At 38.0% G+C, this 24316-nt stretch overlaps 1 protein-coding gene across 1 annotated transcript in view; it reads right to left on the reverse strand.

Annotated features, from left to right (window-relative positions):
- Window positions 1–2756: 2756 nt before the first annotated feature.
- LOC121510390 (semaphorin-7A-like) overlaps window positions 2757–24316 on the reverse strand; it is a 34782-nt gene continuing 13222 nt past the window's right edge. Inside the window, exons 10-14 of the mRNA XM_041788421.1 lie at window positions 22373–22568; window positions 20465–20580; window positions 20153–20298; window positions 12384–12478; window positions 2757–7859 (exon numbers count right to left, since the gene is read on the reverse strand). Of these exons, the coding sequence (XP_041644355.1) occupies window positions 7522–7859; window positions 12384–12478; window positions 20153–20298; window positions 20465–20580; window positions 22373–22568 (891 nt within the window). The 3' untranslated portion in view covers window positions 2757–7521. The remainder of the gene's footprint in view (window positions 7860–12383; window positions 12479–20152; window positions 20299–20464; window positions 20581–22372; window positions 22569–24316) is intronic.

Genomic DNA, 24316 nt, shown 5'->3' on the forward strand with positions numbered 1-24316 from the left:
CTACCTCGTCACACCACAATACCTCAGGGCAGTGGGCTGCAGTCACTGTTGCGATGTTGGATGTTGAAGCTGCATTGAGGGACGAGCGCCGACCGAAGCGGCGCTCACTCGGCTGAGCGCCTCTTTGGTTCTGGTGTTGTATTTTTTGTCGTCAGTAGCTGCAGGCAAGGTCTCGTCACTCAGGAAGCTGTGAAGTTGGAAGTCTGCAGAACCTTTTGTCTCTCAGATGATTTTGGAGTTAATTCAGTTTGAAATTGTTAAAAAAAAAAAAAAAAAAAAAAACTAACCTGATCTGTGTAAAAACAGGCGCATATGCAAGTGGTTATCGAATACCTCATTTATCAATTTTATGTTGTTGTTTTTGGCTTGTACAATGCTCCGTATATTAATTCAACTGTGGGGTTTGTGCATATTTTTGTACTGTTATTATTATTATGGACATGATAATAATGATATTACTGATATTATAGTTTTCTCTTTGATTAAAGCAAACAAAAAATAGGACAAAACACATGAATGCTTGTAAAAACTGGTTTGTGCTGATTGTATTTAAGAGGAGCACTTTTCCAAAGTGGTTTTCACACATTCAGTTTTGTTCATATTAGTAATATAAAGATATGGTTCTCAGGGCTTTAAACTTGTATGTCATGATAAAGTTTTACTTTATATCTTATTCCTAATCTGTGTCTGTGGTCTTTTTTTAAAATGTCTTGGGGCTTCTGCAAACATGTGATAGACGGTTTATCTCGTGTTCTCTGATAAGACACTTGGTTAACTGCTTTCGCCTCCTCTTCAGTGGACCGCCACTAAAACACAAACACAACAAGCTGTCTGTGCAGCTTTTATGCTTGGATCCATTGAATATTTAAACAGCCAAACAATTTTATATTTTACTTCTATTTACCACCATAATGGATTTCAAATAAAGCAATCAGGCTTTCCTTTAGGGGCTTTCAATATTGTATTTGCTATTTAGAAATTACAGCCTTTTTATTCAGAGTACCTCCATTGTAAGGAGCTCAAAGGTATCTGGTAACTGGTAAGCAGTTGGACGCTCTCAAATGAAGGCAAAAAGCTCAGAAATAATCTTTAAAACAAGGATGCACTGGTGGGCTCAGTAACATGAAAATGATGGAAGACCACAGAAGACAACCACTGCAAAGGTGCAAACCACTGTTAACATCCAAGGCCAGGATAAACGTCACCAGAAAACATCTAAAAAGCTTTGCCAGGTCTAGACTCAGATTCACTGGACAAAAGAAACCAAGATAAACTTATACTTGAACGATGGGAAGGGGGCATGGGGAGAAGGAAAGGGACTGCTTGTGAGCCAAAGTGTATCACATCAGCTGTCAAATATGGAGGAGACAGTGGTATGGCATGGGTAAGGCCATCCGTGGGGTAAAGCTTTCTAGGGCCCAGAGTCATGGAGGTTGGTCCATCCTGAATTTTGGCAATAATTACCATTCATTTAAAACCTTAATACCCATTATTATTTACTAAAGCAACAAAAACACAGGCCTTAGCAGGTCTGGGCATGGGCATTCATGTCTGCCAACAGAGCAGGCTCACTCCTGTTTACTGAAGATGTGACTGCTGACAGAAGAAGATTAATTCTGCACTCTTTGCTCAAATTCAGCCAAAACTGACAGGACAGCATTTTGCAGAACAGATGGATAATGACCCAAACATGCTATTAAAGCAACCCAATGGTTTCTGAAGGCAAAGAACTGGATTATTCTTCAATGCTCGAATAAAATCTTCTGATCTCAACCCAACAGAGCACACTTCCTATTAAGCTCCAGACCTGTCACAGCCACTATTCTTTATCACATGACTTATATCGTGAGCTTACATTACATTGACTCAAGCATTTTTCAAAACAGTATTTTGCTTCAGTCACACCAAGTGACCTGAAGTAGGGAGTGGTTGTTATCTTGTGATGGCCTAAGGCGTATGCTCAGAAGAAATATCAGCAAAAACAACATCCTGAGGGCTTGACCTGGTTTTTAGCCTAGAAGCTTTATCTTTCAGCATTATTAGTCATTAATATCATGGAAATAGCTTCATTTTAGAATACCCTGAATCAAAAGTACTAATAATTTTAGCTACCATAGCAGGTTTTTGTGTCACATGATCTCAGATTTCTCCATTGTCAAATAACTGTTACTTAATTTGTTAATTTTGATATTTCATCAGGACATTACTGTGGAAGTAAAACCAGTTCAACATATGATTGAAAAATATTCTCATGGGAACTAAGAGTATCACTTTTCCCTCTGATCACACTAAAAACCAACGTGTTGCATGCTGAGGAAATGTCCCAGTAAAAGTTGTGACAATTTGACTTCTCGTCAAACCTCTCTTTTTATTTCCTCTTTACTCTGTAGCAGAAAAAGTTTGAATTTTTTGTACCTTCTAGTCCTGTCATACAGAGTAATCCTAGAACTTGTAAGATGAAGAGTGAAGAGTCATCAGCATAAAGGAACATGGGCATGTAAATGATAAGAATATGGTAGCTCAGAATATTGTTTATATGTCCATTATGGCAAGAGAGTAGTTGGAAATTGGAGATAGTTCTTAGGATGTTGTTCGACAAGTTAAAATAATAAAGCCAGCTGTGTTTTCTACAGTTTCTGTTAAATTCATCGTGACTTTAAAGGCGTTCACTAGTATAGAGCATGGATCAGCTCTGTAAGTTCTTTAAAGCTTATCAGCCAGTTGTACAGTAAATACAGACTAACATTTACAGTAAACACAGGAGGGAAGTGGGTTTATTTAAATTAATGTAAAAAAGGAACAGAATGCATGAGCAGATACACAGGTACAAAAATAGAAGTCAACATTTCAGAGTTTCAGTATGTACAGAAGTGAAAATGTTACCAATCATTCAACAATCATGAACACACTCTGTTAATAACTTACATACTAATAAAAATTAATAAAAGTTTTTAATAATAAAAATGATTAAAAACTAATAAAAAATTCTATTTGTTTGTATTTTTCAAACAAATGCAATGAAAATAACATTAGATATTTTTGTATAGGAGCATGTTTTAAGAAGGAGTTCAGAATACTTTGGCAGAAAAACTGTTTCAGTAGACACCACCACTGCAAACTTCCCTTAAATCAACATCTCTTCATGCACACAAGCCATTTTAATTCCAGTGTTGAGTTTAGCAGCAGCTACACCCATTCTATGGAAAGAAGTCCTGTCTATTGGACAAACAACCAGAGCTGCTTGAATTTGCACACCAGGATAATTTACCCAACAACAATGATGCATGAAAGCTGTTCAAATCATGGATATATTCCTCTAAATATTGATTTCTGATGTCTTCCTTAATCAAAAATGGGATTCTATTGTTTAAAATATGATCATACAACTTTTCTGACTGTATCCTCAAGAGGCATTGTGTGAATATACAGCAGAAAAACATGGATTTTAGCTTGTGCTGCGCCTTTCTAGTCATCTGACTACTCAAAGCGCTTACCCATTCACTCCACATTCACACACTGATGGTGAAGGCTGCTATGTAGAGAGGCAATCACTGTAAACTCAAACACATCCATAGACATTCACACACCACCAACACAGCAGTGGGAGCAATCTGGTGTTAACTGCCCAAGGACACATCAACATGTGACAACAGGAGCTGGGGATCAAACCCCTGGTTGAGAGACAGCGACTCTGCAGAGCCACAGTCGACCATCAACAGGACTGATCACCCTGCTTCAGCCAGGAGTTCCCTCACACCGGCTGTTTTAACTTCAGTCCCTCTCATGTAATATTGCCACATTATATGAACATTTTTTCACTGCATTATACATGCACTGAAAAAAACATCTTTTTGTTTCTTCACATAAATTACCTTAATAAGAACATTTCATTGAGATACTGGGGAAAAGGTAATGAAAATATTCAGATTAATCAAGCAGAATCAAAAATAAATATAATGATAACACATTAGTTATAAAACCCTTTTCATAAAAACACTGTAGAAAAGCTTAAAAAGACTTAAGACATATGAAGAGCAACAAAACAGCCTGATAATAAGTTAAAGATAGACTTTGCAGTGAGCTGCATTTTTGTTTTTTTAATTTTATATACTTTTTTTTACTTTAATCATTTTTATCATATCAAATCTTTTTTGCATCAATACATTTTTTGCATGAAAATTATTTTGCATTAATAAAACCTTTTTGCGTTTATAAAATCTTCTTTATTATTATTATTTTTTAAAATCTTTTTTTTTTCAGTTTTTGCATTAATGAAATTTTCAGTACCAACAACACAGCTTTGATGCATGAACCAGAGAGCAATAGTGGCAGTGTAGCACTTCCTTTCAACGGCTCTTTGTAACTAAAAAAAAAACATGAATTATTAGCACATAGTAAATGTTCACAGCAACATTAGACATCTGGAGTTTCAACATCAAATATCTTCTGACTGTTAAGGGGTGGACGCAGAAAATCCTGTGGATGTATCACACACATATCAACCAACAACTCCATATAAACATCTCATAAAAATATACACAATATAAAAAACCTACAATTATGTTTGATATGTTGTGAAAAATAAAAAATACCTCCTGTTGCAGCAGGAGAATTGTACTGAAATATGGACATCTTTGGGCATCTAAGTTCAAGACAATTGACTAGTAAAGTCTGTCTGCTGTAGTACAATATCATGGATTTCTAACGCTTTGAGGCTCAAGAGATTATAGAAATTATTTTAGATTGGCACAGAAACAATCATGTTTCAATTTCAAGTAAAGATCTAATTTTTTCCTTATTGACAAACAGATTTACGGCTAGAAACAGTGAATGCAACGTGTCACAGAATCACAAACATGAGTTTTGCTGAAAATAAAGTGCTGAAACTGAATAAATGTGCAGAAAAGTTAAATCAGTAACTTAATTCGTAAAGGCTCAAACATTCAGTGATATAAAATGTTACTGTGGTACGTGAACACTTGTGTGGTTCACCTCTGTGCATTCACACTTCACTGGCTATAAATAGAAACAACGATTTCAACATCTCTGAGGCTGTTTCACAACACCTTTACCTCAACTAAAGAACAGTCTTCATACTCTGAAGCAGTCTGTGTAAACTCAAAGCTCATCACACAATCCTGAGGTAGATCAGAAGAAAGGAAATGATAGCAAGAAGCGGCCCCCTTAACATTAGAGGAAACGATAACAGCGATTATGTTAGAAAAAAACTTCTACAGAATGAGATTAGCAGGAAGAAAATCTGTTTAAATTCTCGCTCTCTCTGTCTCTCGGTTAAATAGATGTGATAAAAATCAAGTACATAACTTAGCAAAGTAAAAAATTCTGACATCTATAGAAAAGAACTATATATTCTGCTGTTTGTCAGAGGGTTCACATTTGTTAAAATAGGAACATTTGAGGTTTAAGAAACATTTCTTCTTTGCATTTTAAATATAATTTTCATTCAAAGTATCTGGGTTGATTAAAAGGAGTATTATTAAAAGAAATCTGCCTCTTCTCTAAAAAAGAACTTGTTAATATTGTTCGTTTGTTAATATTGAGACATTTGCTTTCATTAGCAATGAGTGCAGCACTTCAACATGACTCTAAACATCAGGATGCTTGCAAAACTTACTTTGTAAGGAATTGCATAAAACATCTAGTGTTTTGACATGTGGAAACGAAATGCAACAACCTATTATAAAGAATTTCTGCTGAGCTCCTCACTCCTGTATGTCAGCTCATACTCTGATGAAAAGATAAATGGACATTTAGGGTTGCATTGATGATGCTTTTCCCAAAAGGACAAAAACTCTCTACACAAAGGTAGAAAAACAGTCTGTAACATGGCTGCCTTCAAAAGACAAAACAACAATAACGGAATTAAAATGGACAAAAATCTGATTGAGATAAAGACGTTTGGACTCGACAGAGATCCTTTCATAAACACAGAGGTCTGTGTGCATTCACACGTTACCTGATTAAAAATCAGGGAAGAACACAAGCAAAGCTTCAGGATACATTCTTTTTTTTATATTGATAATAAAGAGTTAAACAGAAAAAGGTTTGACAAAGAAAGCCATCTTTGTGACTCTAAATAAGGCCTGGTTCACTTAGTCTGGCCACACACTAGACCCTCAGTGGGTCTGGACCCAAAGGTGGGTCACAAAGCCATTTTCAGTGGGTTGCGGATGCAAAAATATTGGGTAATGATGTGCTATTATTTTGAAAGAGATCTCCTTGTTTTGCAGCATCTTTAGTTCCAGCTCAAATCCAGTTACCCTTTCTTTATTAAAAACACCTGCTTATGACTGAAAAATGTTAAATATTTGGGTTGTGATTTCTCAATAAGCAGGTGAAGGTGGGTCCTGACTCTAGGCTGCTGGAGAACCACTGCATTAGACAGTTTTCAAATCATAATCAATTTTATAACCATGGAAGAACACGGACACCAGACCTGATTTTTCATCTAACTAGTGCTCTGAATGCATACACTAGACAACTCAGCCTGACCGTGAGACCACATACCTGCTGTCTGTAAATTTAGAGTAAAGCCACTTCTACAAACATCACTACACCACTGGTGGGAAAGATCTCACAGTGAAGACTCCATACATATGAGATCTCATATGTATGGAGATCTCATATCTCAAAAAAATCAAATGTGAATTCAACAGAATAATGAACATTAAGGGCATTATGGTTAAAACAAAATCAAAATAACAGTGACAGTACAGTGATGTTTTCGTTTAAGAGCTGTCCTCCAGCTCAGTAAGGAGCAAATCTGGCCAAAAGTCAGGCTTAAGACGGTGTAGTGCGTGGCCAGCCTAAGAAAGATATGTGAGGTATCCTTCCATCTGCTCTGTTCCAAGGTCTAACTCACAAATATTCCCACACTAATGATAATCAGGCACCAACTTGCCCAAATGTCTGACCTTTATTCTTCCTATCTGAATGTTAAGAGAAGCGACTTGCATCTTCACTCTGTGCAGAGCTGTGCTCTAATGCAAGCAGAGCTCTGTTTTGTCATAAAGATGATATGCTTTAGAGGAAACGGAAACTTACTCAGGGTTTAATTTGATGACTGAACTTATAAATATAATACTGTTAGTATTACAGAGTATCTCTGTTTTTTAAAAAGGCTTTCTACCTGAACGGTGCAGGCTTGGTAACTAAGAAAAAAACAATTGTGAGTTTTACCATGCTATGCTATTTTCAAGTAATGCCCCCCAAATTTCTTTATATATTCTCAAAAAATTACAGATAATAATTTCCTCATAATGTCCAAAACATTCACTAAAATTTCTAATGAAAGTTTGTGAAATTTTCTAGCAGATTCGTCTGTGTGGCTGTTAGTGCCTCTTTCCTCTTAAACTAGATGCTTTTAGAAATGAAGTTGATTGGCATGAAAATGTGGCATTTTTTTCCAAAGTGGCTCATTGAAACATGTCCCAACAGAACTGGAGCACAGAGATGGTCTAGAGCAAGTCAATATTATCTGAAGTGATCCCTGTATTTAAATCATTTATTCAGGGCTAAGAGGACGACCATTAGACAGACCCAGACCAGTAATCCTGCTGAATGTGTTGCTGCTCTGCTCTTCAGGTTGAGTCGATACTCTGCCACCACCTTGCTGTATCCCTTCTCCACTGACTCACATTTGTAGACCCCCTCCTGATCCAGGGCCATGCTGTCGATCAGATGGAGACACTGCTGCTCCTTCAGGCTGCATGGCGTAGAGCCACCGGGGTGTGACCAAGTGTACTTTGCATGACGTGATGACACAGGACACTCCAGGAAATACTTGGACTGGGAGGGAACGTCAATGCTGCCAGGATCCTTGACTTCATCTGACTGGGCTAAATATTTAAACAGAGATAAGACCACATGAAGTTTGTTTAGCTTAATGATGTGCTGTATGTTTATTTTGTTCTATTTACTTAACCTCCATTTAACCAGACAGGTTTCTTATTATAATTAGAGCATGGTAAGCATCTTTCCATGATGTGGATATTCTTCTTCAGCATGCAATGAATGAACCATGATGGCCAAAAAAAATAAGACAGCAATGAGGAGATGAAAGACCTGTTCAACACCACAAAAACCATGCTGCATGTAGAGCAAAATTTGCATGCTTCTAGGAGGAGGTTGAGCCGCAAGTTTGCAAGTACACGCATTATGTGAATGCATGAGGTCAAGACAGAAGATTAAGATCAGCCTTCAGAGAGTGCATACAAATTATTTAGCTGTGAATGATGATGCTGATGTTAAAATTCATGTTGAGGTAAAAATCAGACATTTGGGCTGATATTTAAATTAATGTAATGATTTTCTTCTTTCCATCACAAAAAGTAGGCAGTTTCATGACTAACAAGTGTATGAACATCTACCAGAACACAGGAAATAAGTGGTAGACCTCAAAAGAGACCCCCCTCTAAGGGAAATGTATGTTTCCTCTCCAAAACACTAAAACTGAGGCTAAGCCTACACCGGTTTGACATAACACTGAAGCCCACTATGGAACAACCATGGCATGAAGGCGCATCTCTTTATCCTACTTTGACATCCCCCACCCCCACCCTCCTGTATGTTGAAACCCAAAAGGTGACACAAGCCCTCCAAGTTGCAACACCTTCCAGCTTTGCACTGCAAGCACCCCCGCGTGGTTCAAAGTGCTTGCAGCTTGAAGTTGGATGCCTCTTGTACACTTTTTTCTCTCCCACATTGGGTAAAATGTATTCATGACACTAAAACAAAACACTAAAAATTACAAAAGCAAGTAAGCAACTGTAGTAGGCAGAGCTGAGTGACCATCACTGTATGGTCTGGATGAATTTGGTGAGTATACGATGTTATAGTTGTGTTTGAAGGTTAAAGCTCTGACACCAAGATGCATCGGTGGAGGATTAGAGGTTTGTTAGTGTCCAAAATTCAGGCAAAACAAGCCAAAGTATATCATGATAAGTGCCCTATTCAGACGGATGATCAAAACTGGCAAGTTTTTACAGGTGTTGTTTGGTTAAATCTGACTTTTTCCATTTCTGTGACGCCTCAGTTGCCACTGAGGAGATTTTTCCTCTTTCAGGGGATCCACCCAAGCAAAATGGTGTAGACCACTGAGACTAAAACCTCACACCACAGCAGCTTCTCCCCTTTCCTACCAGCGTCATTAACAACACCCCAGCAACCACCCAAAACATACAAATGAGGATGAAGGGATTACCACCCCTAGAAAAATATCACTTTTTAAAAGCATTTCCCATGTGCAAGGAATTTGTAACACAGCTTTTCCAAACATCCTAGCTTTATTTTGGATGCTTACATTATTTTACTTTGCAAACAGAAACAAAATTATTTCACAAAAATAAAAAGATACCAGGGTCTAAATTATTTATCCTTCCTTTAGAGCTGACTTCCTTGATGAGCTAAAGCACAAACAACTGTTGTGCAATGATGTAATGCTCAAAGCTCATAAAATCAAGTTCAACTGAGGGTTATCTTCACATTTACACAGAGTATAAAAACTTCAATGAGGGTTTGAGCTGTCACTGAGAAAGCATCATGGCAAAAGAAAAGAAAGAAATCATTTTAGACTTGAAAAAAAGAATTGTTGACGCTATCAAAGCAGAAGAAGGATGTACAAAGTTATCACAGTGTTTCCAAGTGTCAAGAATTGGAGTGAGAAAAATCATCAAGAAATTCAAAGAGAGCCCCACAGTCAAGAAGAAGGAAAGACTCAAAGATTGTAAAGAAAACTAGTGAGAGATGTGTTTAAAGCCCCCAGAACAACTGCTAAAACACTAGTGAAGGACTTAGCCAAGTCAGGAATTGTTTAAAGAAGACAAATGTTAGACCCCTGCACAGGAAAGGACCAAGAAAAACTCCACTTCTAGAGGAGACACCACCAAAGCAGACTGAAGTATGCTAACAACAACCTGGAGAAGGATTAGGAATACTGGAAGTGTGTTCTTTGGTCAGATGAAACTAAACACGAGCTCTTTGGCCATAGAGACATTGGTGATGTTTGGAGAAAGAGGGGAGAGGCGTATCACCCAAAGAACAGCGTCCCCACAGTGAAACATGGTGGTGGGAGTATTATGCTGTAGGAATCTTGTAAAAGTGGAAGGAATCATGAAGAAAGAAGGATAGAAGATTTAGAAAGAAAGCCTCAAGCAAACAGCAACAAAACTGGGGCTGGGTCATCACTTTGTCTTCAACATGGCAAGGACTCAAAATGTGCGTGACTCTGGGTGAAGAACTACCTCCAGAAGACAAGAGTGAACCTTATTGACTGGCTTGAACAAAGTCCTGAGTTGAATCCCTTTTAAAATCTGTGGAGTGAACTGAAGACCAAAGTCCATGCCAGAAGACCATCAAATCTGGAGGAGCTTGAGAGATAAACCAAAGAAGAATGGGCTGGGATTCCTCAGGAGACATGTCAGAGACTTGTTGAAATCAGCAGGCTCTTATGCAGCAAAAAGGAGACACTATTGACTACCAGCATCAGGGGGGCTAATAATTTTCTTGTTTCTGTGTGCAAAATCAAATACTGTAAGGATCCAAAATAAAACTCGGATGTCTCGAGAAGCTGTGTTAAAAATTCCTTGCTCTGTTTAACAGCACTTGGAAAATACTTCAGAAAAGTTAAGATGTTCATAGGGGGGCTAATAATTTCATCCTCATCTGTACCCCTCTGAAGACTATACTGGCTCTGAAGAGGGATGAACCATTATACCCCTGGTTACTCTTGAAAGTCAATTCCCCTGGGTACAAAACAGGCAAGGCAAATTTGCACCACCCAAAGCCAAATAAGAGGCTTTATTATACACTCACCAGCCACGTCATTAGGTACACCTTGCAAGTACCAGCTTGGACCCCCTTTTGCCTTTAGAACTACCTTAATTCTTCATGGCATGGTTTCACCAAGATGTTGGAAACATTCCTCAGAGATTTTGGTCCATATTGACATGATAGCATCACGCAGTTGCTGTAGATTTGTCGGCTGCACATCCATGATGCAAATCTCCCGATCCACCACATCCCAAAGGGGCTCTATTGGATTGAGATCTGGTGACTGTTGAGGCCACTGAAGTACAGTGAACTCATTGTCATGTTTAAGAAACCAGTTTGAGTTGATTTCAGCTTTGTGACATGGTGCATTATCCTGCCGGAAGTAGCCATCAGAAGATGGGTGCACTGTGGTCATTAAGGGATCCACATGGTCAGCAACCATAGTCAGGTAGGCTGTGGCACTGAAACGATACTCAATTGGTACTAAGGGGCCCAAGGTGTGCCAAGAAAATATCCCCCACACTATTACACCACCACCACCCCCAGCCTGATTCACTGATACAAGGCAGGATGGATCTATGCTTTCATGTTGTTTCTACGATTTCTCTGTGTGAATTGTAGCCTCAGTTTCCTGTTCATAGGTGACAGGAGTGGCGCCCAGTGTGGTCTTCTCGCCCATCTGCCTCAAGGTTCCACATGTTGTGCATTCAGAGATGGTATTTTGAATACATTGGTTGTAATGAGTGGTTATTTGAGTTACTGTTGCTTTTCTATCATCTCGAACCAGTCTGCCAATTCTCCCCTGACCTCTGACATCAACAAGGCATTTTCATGCAAACTGAATATTTTCCCTTAAACTCTAGAGATGATTGTGCGTGAAAATCCATCAATCTAATGCTCAGTTTGAACTTCAGCAAGTTGTCTTCACCACCTCTACATGCCTTAATGCAGTTGAGTTGCCATGTGCTTGGCTGATTAGCTATTTGTGTTAACAAGCAATTGAACACATGTACCTAATAAAGTGCCTGACGAGTGTAGGCTGTTTAAAGACCTGCTATAGCCCCACCCCCCAAATGACACTGATTTTATGTAGGCCCACTGTCAATGGAGTATGACTCCATGTTTTTTTTTTTTACATTGTTACCCAAATGCCAACTTATTCTCCTCAGAGGCCAAACACAAGGATTTCATTGTCAGTCCATGCACACAGTTTGAACTGTAGTCCTTGTTGGTTGTGGGCAGTTCCTACACAAGTATTTCCTCAAGCACCCCACAGTCAGTGACATGGACGCACCAACAAAGCAGAGTTTTGAGCCTACTCAGGGTGTGCACTAGCAGTGGCTTGCAGCACTTCATAATATTAAACGTGTGCGTCTTATTACTCTCTGGGAACATCATTATGATATTCAATTATGATATTCAAAGCAAACTGAAAGACTATGCAAAGTCTGGCAAGGATACACTTCATATGAAGATAATCTTTGTGACATTACAGTCATATAGTTATTACATCACAAAACAAACCCCTGTGTAGGTTATATTCTCAGCAACCCATGTGAATGCATTTGGTTATATTATAATAATTGACTTACCAAGTCCAAGATAGTGCTCCTTTGATGAAGTTGATGGAGTTGGACAGATCGCGTGTTTCCCATGGGCCACATCCTGCACTGTGCCACTCCCGTCACTGTGAGAGAAAAGGAGATCTGATTCAGAAAAAACTCCAAAGATAAAGACAGAGGACAGGATTTTGAACTTTAAAACAGATCAGAGAAAGTAAAACACAAAAGGAAAAATCAATAAACTGCTAAAATCAACAGCTTTTTTGGTGCAAAAGCAAACAAGACCATCAGACAGCACTGCCTTTTCTAGGTTGTACTTTTATGTCTCTGCATGGATGGTAGCCAGGTCTCGAGGCATTATTTGTTCAGGCCACAACATTGATATCTCAAAGACACTGAGGGATTTTCTTCAAACTCAGCACAAATGTTCACTCTGATTCAACCATAAACTGAATACATTTTTGAGGTACAAGGTCAAGGTGAAAACCACCTCAGCCCCTCTTGACCCACACAGTTCATAGTGCCTATGGTGTGGGCAGCTAAAACATCCCACACATCAATGCTGAACAACAGCTATTTAAACTCTATTTCTCTGAGATAATAGAACACATTTTCAGATTTAAGTAAACAGTACTCAATCCCTTTATGCATTTTTAGCCATTAAATTATTTGACAATTATCCCTTAATTTGCAGTTTCCCAGAATGCCTTTGGGTACTTTTGCACCGTGAGTAAAGTTACTGACTCGGTTAGACAAGTCCTGCCTGTGGGCACCATACACCTTATGTAATGGATGGTATGCCTAACATGAAGGAAGTGGACTTCCTGGTTCAGCGAGCATCTTTTAGTTATTCTCAGTTACAGTCATGTAGTTGGCCTACCTTGAGTGATATAATGTTCAAGATTAAAATATACAAAAGGCACAGGGGAAAACTGCAGTGGATGAAGAACATGCAACATGTTTTGATTTGGATTTAAACTGAAATTCAAAGTGTAGGAAAGTTTCTCTAGTGTAGTTTAACAAAAAGAAGGTTAAGTTAAGTTAACAAAAATGTAGTAATATTGAGTAATATTGAGTTGATGTAACTCACAATGGTAAAGTACCTGCAACTAAACAATTGTTTTTTTTAAAGTGAGTACTTGAATTTTTTACATAATCAGTTGTCTCTACATATTTAGAGTTTAGTCATACTCAAAAAATTATTTCCACTACTTAAAAACTTTCGGTTTCAACAAATATTTTGAGTTTCCTCAACTTGTTTGGTTTTACAGTATAAGACAAGAATGGGACAACATTCCTCTCCCAAAACTCAAGCAACTGGTCTCCTCACTTCCCAGATGTTTACAGACTGTTATTAAAGAATAGGGGATGCTACACAATGGTAAAAAAAAAAAAAAACTACTTTTTTGAGATATGTTGTTGCCATCAAATACAAAATGAGATCAGAATTTTCATTTTTGGTTTCCAAAAATGTCTCAGTTTCAACATCTATGTTTTTTGTACTCTATTGTGAATAAAATAAGTGCTTATGACATTGCAAATCATTACATTTTGTGTGCTGGGGGAATTTTACAGTGTACCAACTTTTTGGGAATTTGGGTTGTATATCCCTGTAGAAGAGAGGCTGGGGATTTTCTCTTGGATCTGTGTGCCATTCTGTCTCTGCCAGAATAATACGTTAGGGTATCAGTGTTGGCAGATATCAAAATTTCTGTAAATATTTGTATCCAATATTTTGCCCGTGTATTTTAGCATAAATTGACTGTAAATTTTGTCCATGTATACTAAAAATTAGTAGAGTGCTGAACCAAAAGACCTGTGTCAGTTGAGGTCTTTTACTTTATTCGTCCTTATTCTTTAAACCTTAGAGGGTGTCCAAAAGGGCAGAAATTTTTTGTTTGAAAAGCATATTTAAATATATTATTGATATCGGTATCGGCTAAAATGAATCTGTAAATATCGGCATATCGGATATCAGCAAAAATCCGATATCTTGCACCCCTATAAAACGTGGTAAGTGAAGTTGTCACAGCATCTATTAAAACTAGCACAACATGACAGAAATCTAGTGCTTATGCAACAGTTGAAAAATTCAAGAGCAGCTGTGAGAACATACCAGACTCAGCTGATTTACCATACAGATGTCCCATAAGCCCAAAACTTTTAACCATGACGTATTTTACACTGAAGAGCAAATGCTGCAAATAAAACTGAAATTACTCATTAAGTATAATTTAGTATAATTACTTGTTAAGTGCTCTGATAAGCATACTGTTCTCAGAAAAAGTATAATCACTTGTTTATCAAGTTTTAAATGTGGGGGTTTCACAGATGTAGAGGACAGATCAACATGAGTATAAGATAATTCAGTTTCCACATAAAGCTTCACCCAAACGGTCATCACTCACGCTAATCTGATAATTTCTTTAAAAAAAAATCAGGACAGCTTGCCACTGAACTTTCCCTTTGTTAGGGAGACTTCATAAAACACACCCCTGAAAACTTGTTTCCTCATGGGGAATTTTATTGAACATTTCCTGCTCTCATCTCTCATCAGCTCACCCTGACTTTGTTAGCAGATTACACTGGGAAATGGCAGGCCTGTGTAAATTCCAGGAAAATTTTCAAGAATTGTGTGCATGTTTAAAAACAACTGCTTTATAACAGATGCAGATCTACTAAAGAAGTTCCCCCATACTAAAGCAAGTCATTTAACAATTCTGAACCATTAATACAATAACAATTGTCACGTGTCCTGTTGATGGTGGGAATTTTGACAGTGAATCCCAAGTTGGCATGGACCTCAGTCTTCAGTATTGTTTTTAGTGATACATTTTCTGGTAAATTCCCTCATTGATCAAGTTTTGTAGATTACACCAGGTGTAGTACAAATCCCCTTTAGTATAGATCAAAGTAATCAGTACTGAAATGTATGTGCAGAGGGCCTCACACCTGAAGGCTTGCAGAGTATTCATTTTAAGCAAAATCAGGAAGTAGTAAGCAGCAGAGTTTAACCGCAAACCTTCAGCTTGTGTACATAGCAAGGCTTTCAGCTTACTTCCTACATCACATAGTTTTTTTTTTAACAAGAGTGTTTACATGCATGCAACAAAACTAAAAAGCTTTTCATGAAAAAGGGCAAATACAAAGCTACTTAAACAATGATGTTTTATCTCCTAAGATGCTACACTATGGTACAGGGTCACAGCAACCTCACAATAAATTTGCAGTGACTTTTGACCTTCAAATGTTATACATTCACCCACAACCTCCAAGTGTAGGTTTGTGACAAATATGACAAAAATCCCAACCCAGTCAGGTAGAGGTGGGTGCCACCCTCAGTTAAGGTTACCCACCCTGTCTCTGTCTCCCCCACCATCCTGCTAAACCCTCTCTTAACACTTATCTCTATTTCTCTTGAGTTCCCTTTGCAGTTTCATGTGTAACAGGAAGGGGGTCTTTAGTGGTTTCAGCTATAAGTCAAGCCACTTTAGGTAGTATCAGAACTGTCGCTTTCCCTGAGCCTGGGTCTGTTGTGGTGCTGAGATGGCCATATGGTAGGTAGGTAAAGTAAAGGATGTCTAGAGGCTGGCATGCATGCTGGGTCTTTGCAGAACATCGGTCTGCAAAGTTTACTTGTGGAGACCAATATTAGGACCTTTAATGGGTTCAGGGATTTCTTCACGAGAGCTTAGTAAAAATATTTTGTGATTATTTCAGATAAATTTCTCACATGATTTGAGGTCACAGTGACCTTTGACCTTCAAATCCAATCAGTTCAACCCTGAATATGAGCGGACATCTCTGCAAACTCAGTTCTTGAGCTACAGTGCCTATAGAAAGTATCTACCCCCACCCTTTTATTGATTTCATAAATCATTCATGGTCAGAATAATTAGGCTTTTAGGAAAATAAAAATACACTAAAAACACTCTCATGTCAAACTGAAAACAAATTTCTAGAAAGTAATGTCAATTAGATACAAATATGCAAGATCAAGGCTTGACATTTACACCTGTCAACTAGCCAAATGCGGGTGCATTTCGGCCATGGTGGGTAGCAGCGTGACTCTAACTAGCCAACTGACTAACTGATTTAGACTTGTTACAGAGAGGCCATTCGGCACATAAAAGCTCAAATTTCCCTCCAAAACAACTGAAAAGTGGCTGGTCTCTTCATCCGCGCCAAGGGCTTTGATGCTTTATGACACACATAAACGTGACACTCCCAGACATATATGGATACACACTCGCACTGACGTGTTGGTTAGACTGAAGGCTTCTATCTGTTTAGGGAAAATATTTCAGAATTTGCAGGATAAACTCAGACCTGAACATTCTCCTTCTGCTTAAATGGAGGATCAGCACGTCAGCGCCGTTTATGTGTGTGTGTGGGGGTGTGTGTGTGTGTGTGTGTGTGTTTGCTCCAGCTGTGTGTCTCTGTTGCTCGTACGAGCCAGGGCGGTGTGTCTAAATATTGTTTAATACTCCATCTATATTCTTTGTTTGTTGAGGGCGATCTAAATGATTAAAACCGTCGCAAAGGTGTGCATACTTTAAATGCTATTGAAACTTTTAAACATTTGTATATTCAGGGTTAATTATAAATTTGCCATAAATAGATAATTAACGGTTATAAAAGACGAGAGAAACTATGAAACTTTAAATAAGTTCACTGAGGCAGTGAGAACAGAGGCAGAAGATTAAAGTCTGTAACTGATCACTTAAGAGTCCAAGAGAATTCAACTAAATGGTGATTTTTTTTTTTCTTCTTATATTTTACATCATTTGTTTTATGTTCTCCAAATGTGAGCTTCACACACCAAATGTAAGTCATCTGTTATTTAAAGAGATATTTTAATTAGTAGTAGACACACATATGAAAACCTTTCCTCCATACAGTACAGAGCAGAGGACAAGAAAAGGTTGCAATAAAGCGCAAAAAAACCCAACAAAGATGTTATTGTGAGCTCTGCTCACATGATTAAACTACTACTCCGGTGTCTGAGTTGTGTGTCCTGATGTTTTCAAAAATTATTACAATCCTTTCAACCTTGAGTGGTACTGATATCTGGTCTGGCCCATGGACTAAAAAACATTTTCTTTTCAGACAAGTGGCAATTTTGGACAAAAAATGGCCTTTAGGCCTTTAGGCAACAGGCATACTTATTGGCTCTGATTTATACAGAGGTATAAAATTACCTGCAAAGGGGTCAAGCCAATTTGTTCAGTGTACTTTAATGAGAAGTACCAAATAATTCAGAAAGTACATCTCATTTCAAGACACTTCAAAAGCAAAATAAATGTGCTGCATTTTCAAACATTTTATTTACTGCAAGAAATCTGGAAAATATTTTTGGTTGTTATACATTAAAGCCAGATATTTATCTCTTTTGGTTTATTCCTCTATATATTTTGAATATTCTGACTGTGATCAGTCAAACCTCATGACCTCCACATGCTCTGTTCTCTAATAAACCAACTCTGTATGTAACTTTCCAATCAAACAAAGAAGTTCTTGTACAAACATGTGAAGATAAGTCATATGAGACAGATCATTGTTTGGGGGAAATCCTGTTTCAAACAGGTTTGGAGGATGATTACAGAAAGTATTCAGAAGAGACCAACGATTAAAACAATGAGCAGAGATAAGAAAATTAGGTCATGCTTGCTTAATGAGGTTATGTGTTTGAATGTTTGGACAGCTTGTTCTCTATTTTAACACTCATTCAATATAGACACTTTTTAAACTAATTTTACAGAATAATCATCTCCAGTAGTCTCCACACATTTTGTAAAAAGGTTTACAGTAAGTTGATTTCAGGTTAGTATACAGTACACTTCCTGTTTGCTATCAAGTCAAACAAAGTTTAGATGATCTTATGACAACATAATGAGCTGTCATTGTTTGGTAAGTGTTGAAATATTTTTGTAAAATGATCAAAGTCAAGCTAATAATCCCTGTTTCATCACACTGAAACTGAAGACACTTCAGCAAGTGTGGTTTACAGTGAATCAGCTGCAGAAAGGTGTGCTTCATTAACACACATCTTTGATTAAACTTTGACTGTATTGATGACTGATGCTGACTCGCAATGAACACACCTTTGGTTCTTGCGTCCTCTTAAGTCTTTGATAAAATCTAACCTCCGGGGTTGAAAAATGAAGCCACTGAGGAATTAAAAACAAAACTGCAGATCCTCCAATGTCCACTTGAGGCTGTCTGCAGAAGCCAAAGGCTGAGCTGACAATTTCGGGGATTACTCCTAACCCTAATTTTCAAGTGCCGTCTAGCCCATTGAAAAAGTTACAAGTGGTTAAACCTTCTCCTGTGAAATTGGACGACCTTTCAAACTCCTGATACATCATCAGTACTTCACCATCAGGATTCAACAGCATTTACATTTACAGATATGACAAAAAAGAAAGACATTTCTGAGATTTTTAAGTGCTTGTCCAAAATCGAAAAGACCAGACTGCATTGAATATTAAATATGATTGGGGAATGAGAGAGTTATGCATAAACTGGGATGCAATCAAGGTCCAGAATTAGTACATTAATTACCTCAACTGCATTGATTGCATTTTTTTATCATGGCTTTAAGCACACTTTGAATAAATCACTGCAGCGTCTCCCTGCAGCCATAGTGGTGTAAAATAAATTCGCCACTGCTCTTTAATGACTCCTTTCACCTTAAATAAACTCAGACAGCTCAGTGGACAAGTCAAAAGTCATCTGAACCTTGTCTTATCAAACATCTTCCTTTTTTTGTGTTTGCTTGTACCTTCTTCTGTGGTTTACTTCATGTCATAGTCTTTGGTCTGCATGAAGTTCCCTATTTTCTGTCAAACTAAAATACAAAAGCAGGGAGTCAGCTACCCTTAAGTGGGCCACATACTACATGATAATTGTGCCGATTGTCATTTTTCCCTCTCTGACCTGAACAGAGGTGCTCCAGCTTTAGATTGTAAATATTAAACATGTTCAGCATTTACAACCTGAAATCCTGTTGTGTGGTGAGCACAGAGGACAGCCTAGCAGACACTAGAGGCAAATCAGGAAGTAAGCTGACTGAGGAAGGACTCCAAGCAAGGTGTGGAAAAACCTCAGCAAAGACTAAGAGAAATGGGAGGAACCTGAGCTAAATTTCAGGTGTTTTGAAAATGGTGTGAATACTGATGTCAATGTGATATTTCATTTTTTATCTTTCATATGTTTCCAAAAATGTCACTTCGTCATGGCAAGGTTCTGAGTGTAGATGGTGGTAAAATGATGGAGCAGAGGTTTGTCTTTTATACCCATATTTGTACCGGTAAAGCCAATGGCAAGATATGGCTCATCATATTCTGTTATCTTTGTTCTTGTTGGTGTGAAATCTGCTGGTGTGAAGTCATCTTTAGCCCTACATTTACCTGGAAGTTGTCTCACAAAATTTACTTACGAGCACTGCAAACCAGTAGGGTCCCACTTAGGACAAAGCTAGCTTTAAGGTTTTATTCAAACCTAATTTATCCAGGAAATCTGTTTCTCTCAAAAGCTTCATCAAACACAACTTCAAGATTAATTTCATATTTAAAGCTCCTGAAAAAAAAATGTATAGTTGAGCAGGGTGGAACAGGAGTATATTTGGTTTCAAGCTCATGACCGCCTAAAGTAAAGTCTGATGGTCAAACATCAACTACCAGCTATGTGAGCGCCTAGGGGGGCTTCTGTCTTTGCAGTGGCAAAGCTGCACAGCTGAGGCAGTGCATGAAAACTGGTGAAAGAAATAAAAATGTTTGTGTTAACTGGTGTCTTACGGTGTCTCTAGGATGCACTGGATCTCATTCCAGCTGCAGTACGGATCTCTGGCTAACACACAGTCCTGACAGTGGTCTCCATACTGAGCACATTTTGCCACATCCACCTGGACCAAATCACTTCTGGAGTTTGCATAAAGCTTTTTCTGCAAGGACAGACAAGACGAAGAATGTTTCAATGCACAAAACCACTTCATAGTAAGAATAATTCATAGTTTCCCTTTACACACTATAACCATGATTTTATGAATAAACCCACTCCACCTCGTGTCTGGTGGGAGGATATTTGGTTAGGCAGCAGGATTTACTCACAGTGATGGGGTTCAGGATCATGTTCTGAACGTGGGTGCTGTGGTTGAACAGTTGATATTCAGCAATCAAAATAGTCTGGTTTTCATTCTGCACCGCCTTATGAATAGGTCCATTATCTGTGTGACGACACAGGAAAAAGGATGAGTCAAGCTTTAAGCTGTTGAGCAACAGTACACTCCCCTTCCACTCAAAAAATTCACGTTTCCTTACCACAGATTACTCCTCAGAACTGGAGTTAGCCCTGTCTCCAGTAAATGCTAATTATTGTAAAGAAAATGTCAGTATTGTAGTTGACTGTTTTGTTGAATTTCACTTTGCCCACATAGGTTGTTACCATTCATGCCAGTAAAGCATCTTGAACAATTTGTAAATAAAACCTGAGAGATATATCCTATACTGGTTGGAATATCAAAGCAATGATAGAAGACTGATGAAAATGGTTTTTACTAATAATGATTTCTATTATCAACATTTAAAACTATGAGGATGATAAAGCACCTGAGCAGCTGCGTGCTACATGTGGTTCAAACATTCACATCCTTTTTAGACACTTTTGAATCCGCAACTTGTTGAAGCTTTGGAAACAACTTTAACCCTGTAAGTACCATTAAAATTAGTTTAAAACTGTCATCACACACACTACATAAATACTGATCACCCATCACATCTGTTATCTAATCACATCTTAGCTAAAAGTCCTCTGCACTTTATGCAAGACCTGGTAGAGATCTACAAGAAGACCATGTTTTTATTACTTTACTCACATATAAATTTGTCAGAATCATTCTGGTTCAAATTAAACCACTATGACCTTCCCTGTATTTTTGTCTCATGGGCATTAGTCAGTACAAGTGGTCAGTGAGGCCAGGCCCACACAGGGCAGTGACTCGTCATGTGCGTGGTTTTTCGCAACAACATAAAAAAAATTATTACCCAATACAATAGGAGTTCAACATATGACATCTCTATTTTGGGGAACAAAACCGAAGAATCATCTTGGGTTTTGATTAAAAAAAACAAAAAAAACCATCATATTTATCTTCCTGCTCATCACAAAACTTTAAAACGCAAAACAATGCTCAATCTCTAAGTCTGTATGCACAGACAAGACTTTGGTTCCTGACATGTTTTTACATCTTCATGTAGTTCATTTGTAGTCAGAGTAGTATTGACCAGTCAGCAGGCCTAGTGTATCTAAGAAGGACCGTCGGTAAGTTCCAGTAGCTGAGTGATTATGTCTATGTGCTGCATGTATAGAGGCTGTAATCCTTGAAGCAAAAAGCTCAGGTTCAAATCTGGCCTGTGGCTCCTTTCCTGCATGTTATTATGGTCACTCTCCTCTTAGTATATGACACCATCCACTGCCCTTTTAAGCAGTATTGGACATATTTCCAATACTGGTATCGGTATCGGAACAACCCTACTCCTGACTACTTTGAATGCATCAGAATTGATTGATCTTTCATTCATTCAACATTTTTTTAAAGTTGCGTTCTTCTCCTCCAACCTTGATTTTTCCCTTACAAATCTATGCTGTGCTATTGTTATTATGGAAAACTTGACCTTGTGAAATGCAGGTAAATTCTTTTAAAAATGGTTTTCTTTTCAGAGTTCACACCATGAATGAAACTAGACTGAAGCCTCTTAAGCCTCAACCATTTCTTGAGGCATCATTCATATTTAGATAGACAGATGATGATTGCGAAGAGTCTGAAACTGAACCATCTTTGTGCCAAAATGAGTAGCTCTATGTTAGTCTCTTTTTCTTACTGTAAATTAAAGAATTTCTCAAAGCTCTTTTCCCTTTCTGTAACAACCTATTTAAAGGAACTGACCTGTTACGTTATGTCATCTTGACATTTAATCTAACTCACGGCCCACTCCCCTGATTGGTACTGTACAACTTACATAGAGACAGAAACAGGACAGGGTGGTGTCTGTTCCTCTTGCTCAGTAGGCCATCCACATAGATGTGAGTGTATTTATGATGATTGACGAGGATTGGACCAGCGTTGTTGAGAGGTTGAACCCAGTCCTCCATCTCTGAATTCTCCTCGATCATCTGCAGGATGTCCAAATGAGTCTTGGTGCTGTCAGGAACACACTGAGGAGACAGAGATGTCTTAAGCTGTTGTTTTGTTGTTTTACTTCACTTTCAATAATCTGCTTTGCATTTTGTGAACTGGGGCTACAAAAATAAAGACTGAATTTTTTAAATCATTATGAACAACATCAGCTTGTATTACCCCACTTCTGGCTCATTATGTTACTGGCTGACTTGTTTAAAGAAAAAACATTTAAAAGTAGCCTTTAAGAATTAAGCACATCAGATTTATATGGACAATATAGAAAAACTAAAGATTAGAAAGTTCTGAGCCACTCATTTATTGTCTTATAGAACAAATTTTGTTTATGACACTACTTGTTGTATAAAAGAGAAAAATCAACAAATTCTACCTCAATAAAAACTAAAACTGCTGCAGCTGAAATGCCAACCAGTACCACAGCATACCGTTTTATAAGGAAGATATAAGAAAGTACTCATAGCTGCTTCATCACAGTCATTTACAGCATGGACAAAATATCAGAAAACTTCTCTCTCTGTGTTTCTATGCAGATTACATGACTGTCAGTAGATGTTTCTCACAGCAGGAGAATCAGGTGCATGAAAGCAGAGTGTGGAAAAACTGTGCACTTATCAGCTGTGGACTGCAGATAACTAAAAATAAAGCATCTGTTCCAACATTCCTTCCACATGTTGAGAAATTGTTTAGTATTGGAGGGTAGTGAGGGTGGCTTGTCCTTCATCCATCTCAGTCCAGTACCTTCTGTGGACGTTTTGCAAAAAATTGAAGATATCCCTTCAAGACATTCCTGAGTTACCTCCTTCACAAGACTGGGATAGGAGTAATGAAATCATACAGACAGGGATATGAGTTTAGATGAAGTTACCACAGTAATACCGTCAAATTAAAGAGAGCCAGCTCTGAGACAATGAAAACCCTGGCATGACTTTCAACAGACCTGAGCTTCACTCTAATCTTGCCTCAAAGTACATCTCCAGACATTTATAAGGTGGATAACATTTGACCTCAAGCTTTTCACCACTTAATTCTTTACATTTGTCTCTGTCCCAATATGAATCATTTAGTGAAATGAATTTACAAAGAAGAGCCCAGCTCTTTGTTTGTTGTTTACAACATTTTTACCCTGAAATGTAAGTAAATTTATGTAAATTACAGGCTTTTCTCATCCAGTGCAAATGTAAAACACCACATGATGTTGGGAGTATTACCAAACTTTACGAAACATTCCCAAATGAAATGAATAGGGCTAGAGTTTACAGTTACCTATGAAAATGTCTGGAAAATATCAGGGAAGTCTGCCTGTTCAGACATAAACTTCACAGCCAGAGTCTCGGGAGGCAAGGCATGACTTAGGCATCCTTAGGCTAAGAAGAATCAGTTTCATTATAAAGAAAACAACCACACAGCAGTCACATGATCTAAATGTTATCACCTCCTGTTTCTTGCTTTCAGTAATTTTTCCTAAAAATTCCCTGCTGTGTTCACATCGGTTCAACCACACAGCATGGGGACTTCAGGGAAGAGCCGGCCAGGGGAGAGCCCAGGGAAATCAGCTGAGAAAAGTCAGCTGCTTTTGTTCAAACATGCAGCCCATCCTGAAAATCTGGGAATTTTTAAGGAGTTTTGTATTTTTTTTGTACCAAATTTGAAGACAATACACACTAAAAACTGGGGTACATGAAAGGATGGGCTTCAGCAAACAAAATAAATAGAAAACATATATTAGCATACTCCTTTTTTGTTGTATAGATTTCAAAACTCCTGT

The sequence above is a fragment of the Cheilinus undulatus genome, linkage group 1 (genome assembly GCF_018320785.1).
Source record: "Cheilinus undulatus linkage group 1, ASM1832078v1, whole genome shotgun sequence".
Classification (NCBI taxonomy): Eukaryota; Metazoa; Chordata; class Actinopteri; order Labriformes; family Labridae; genus Cheilinus; species Cheilinus undulatus.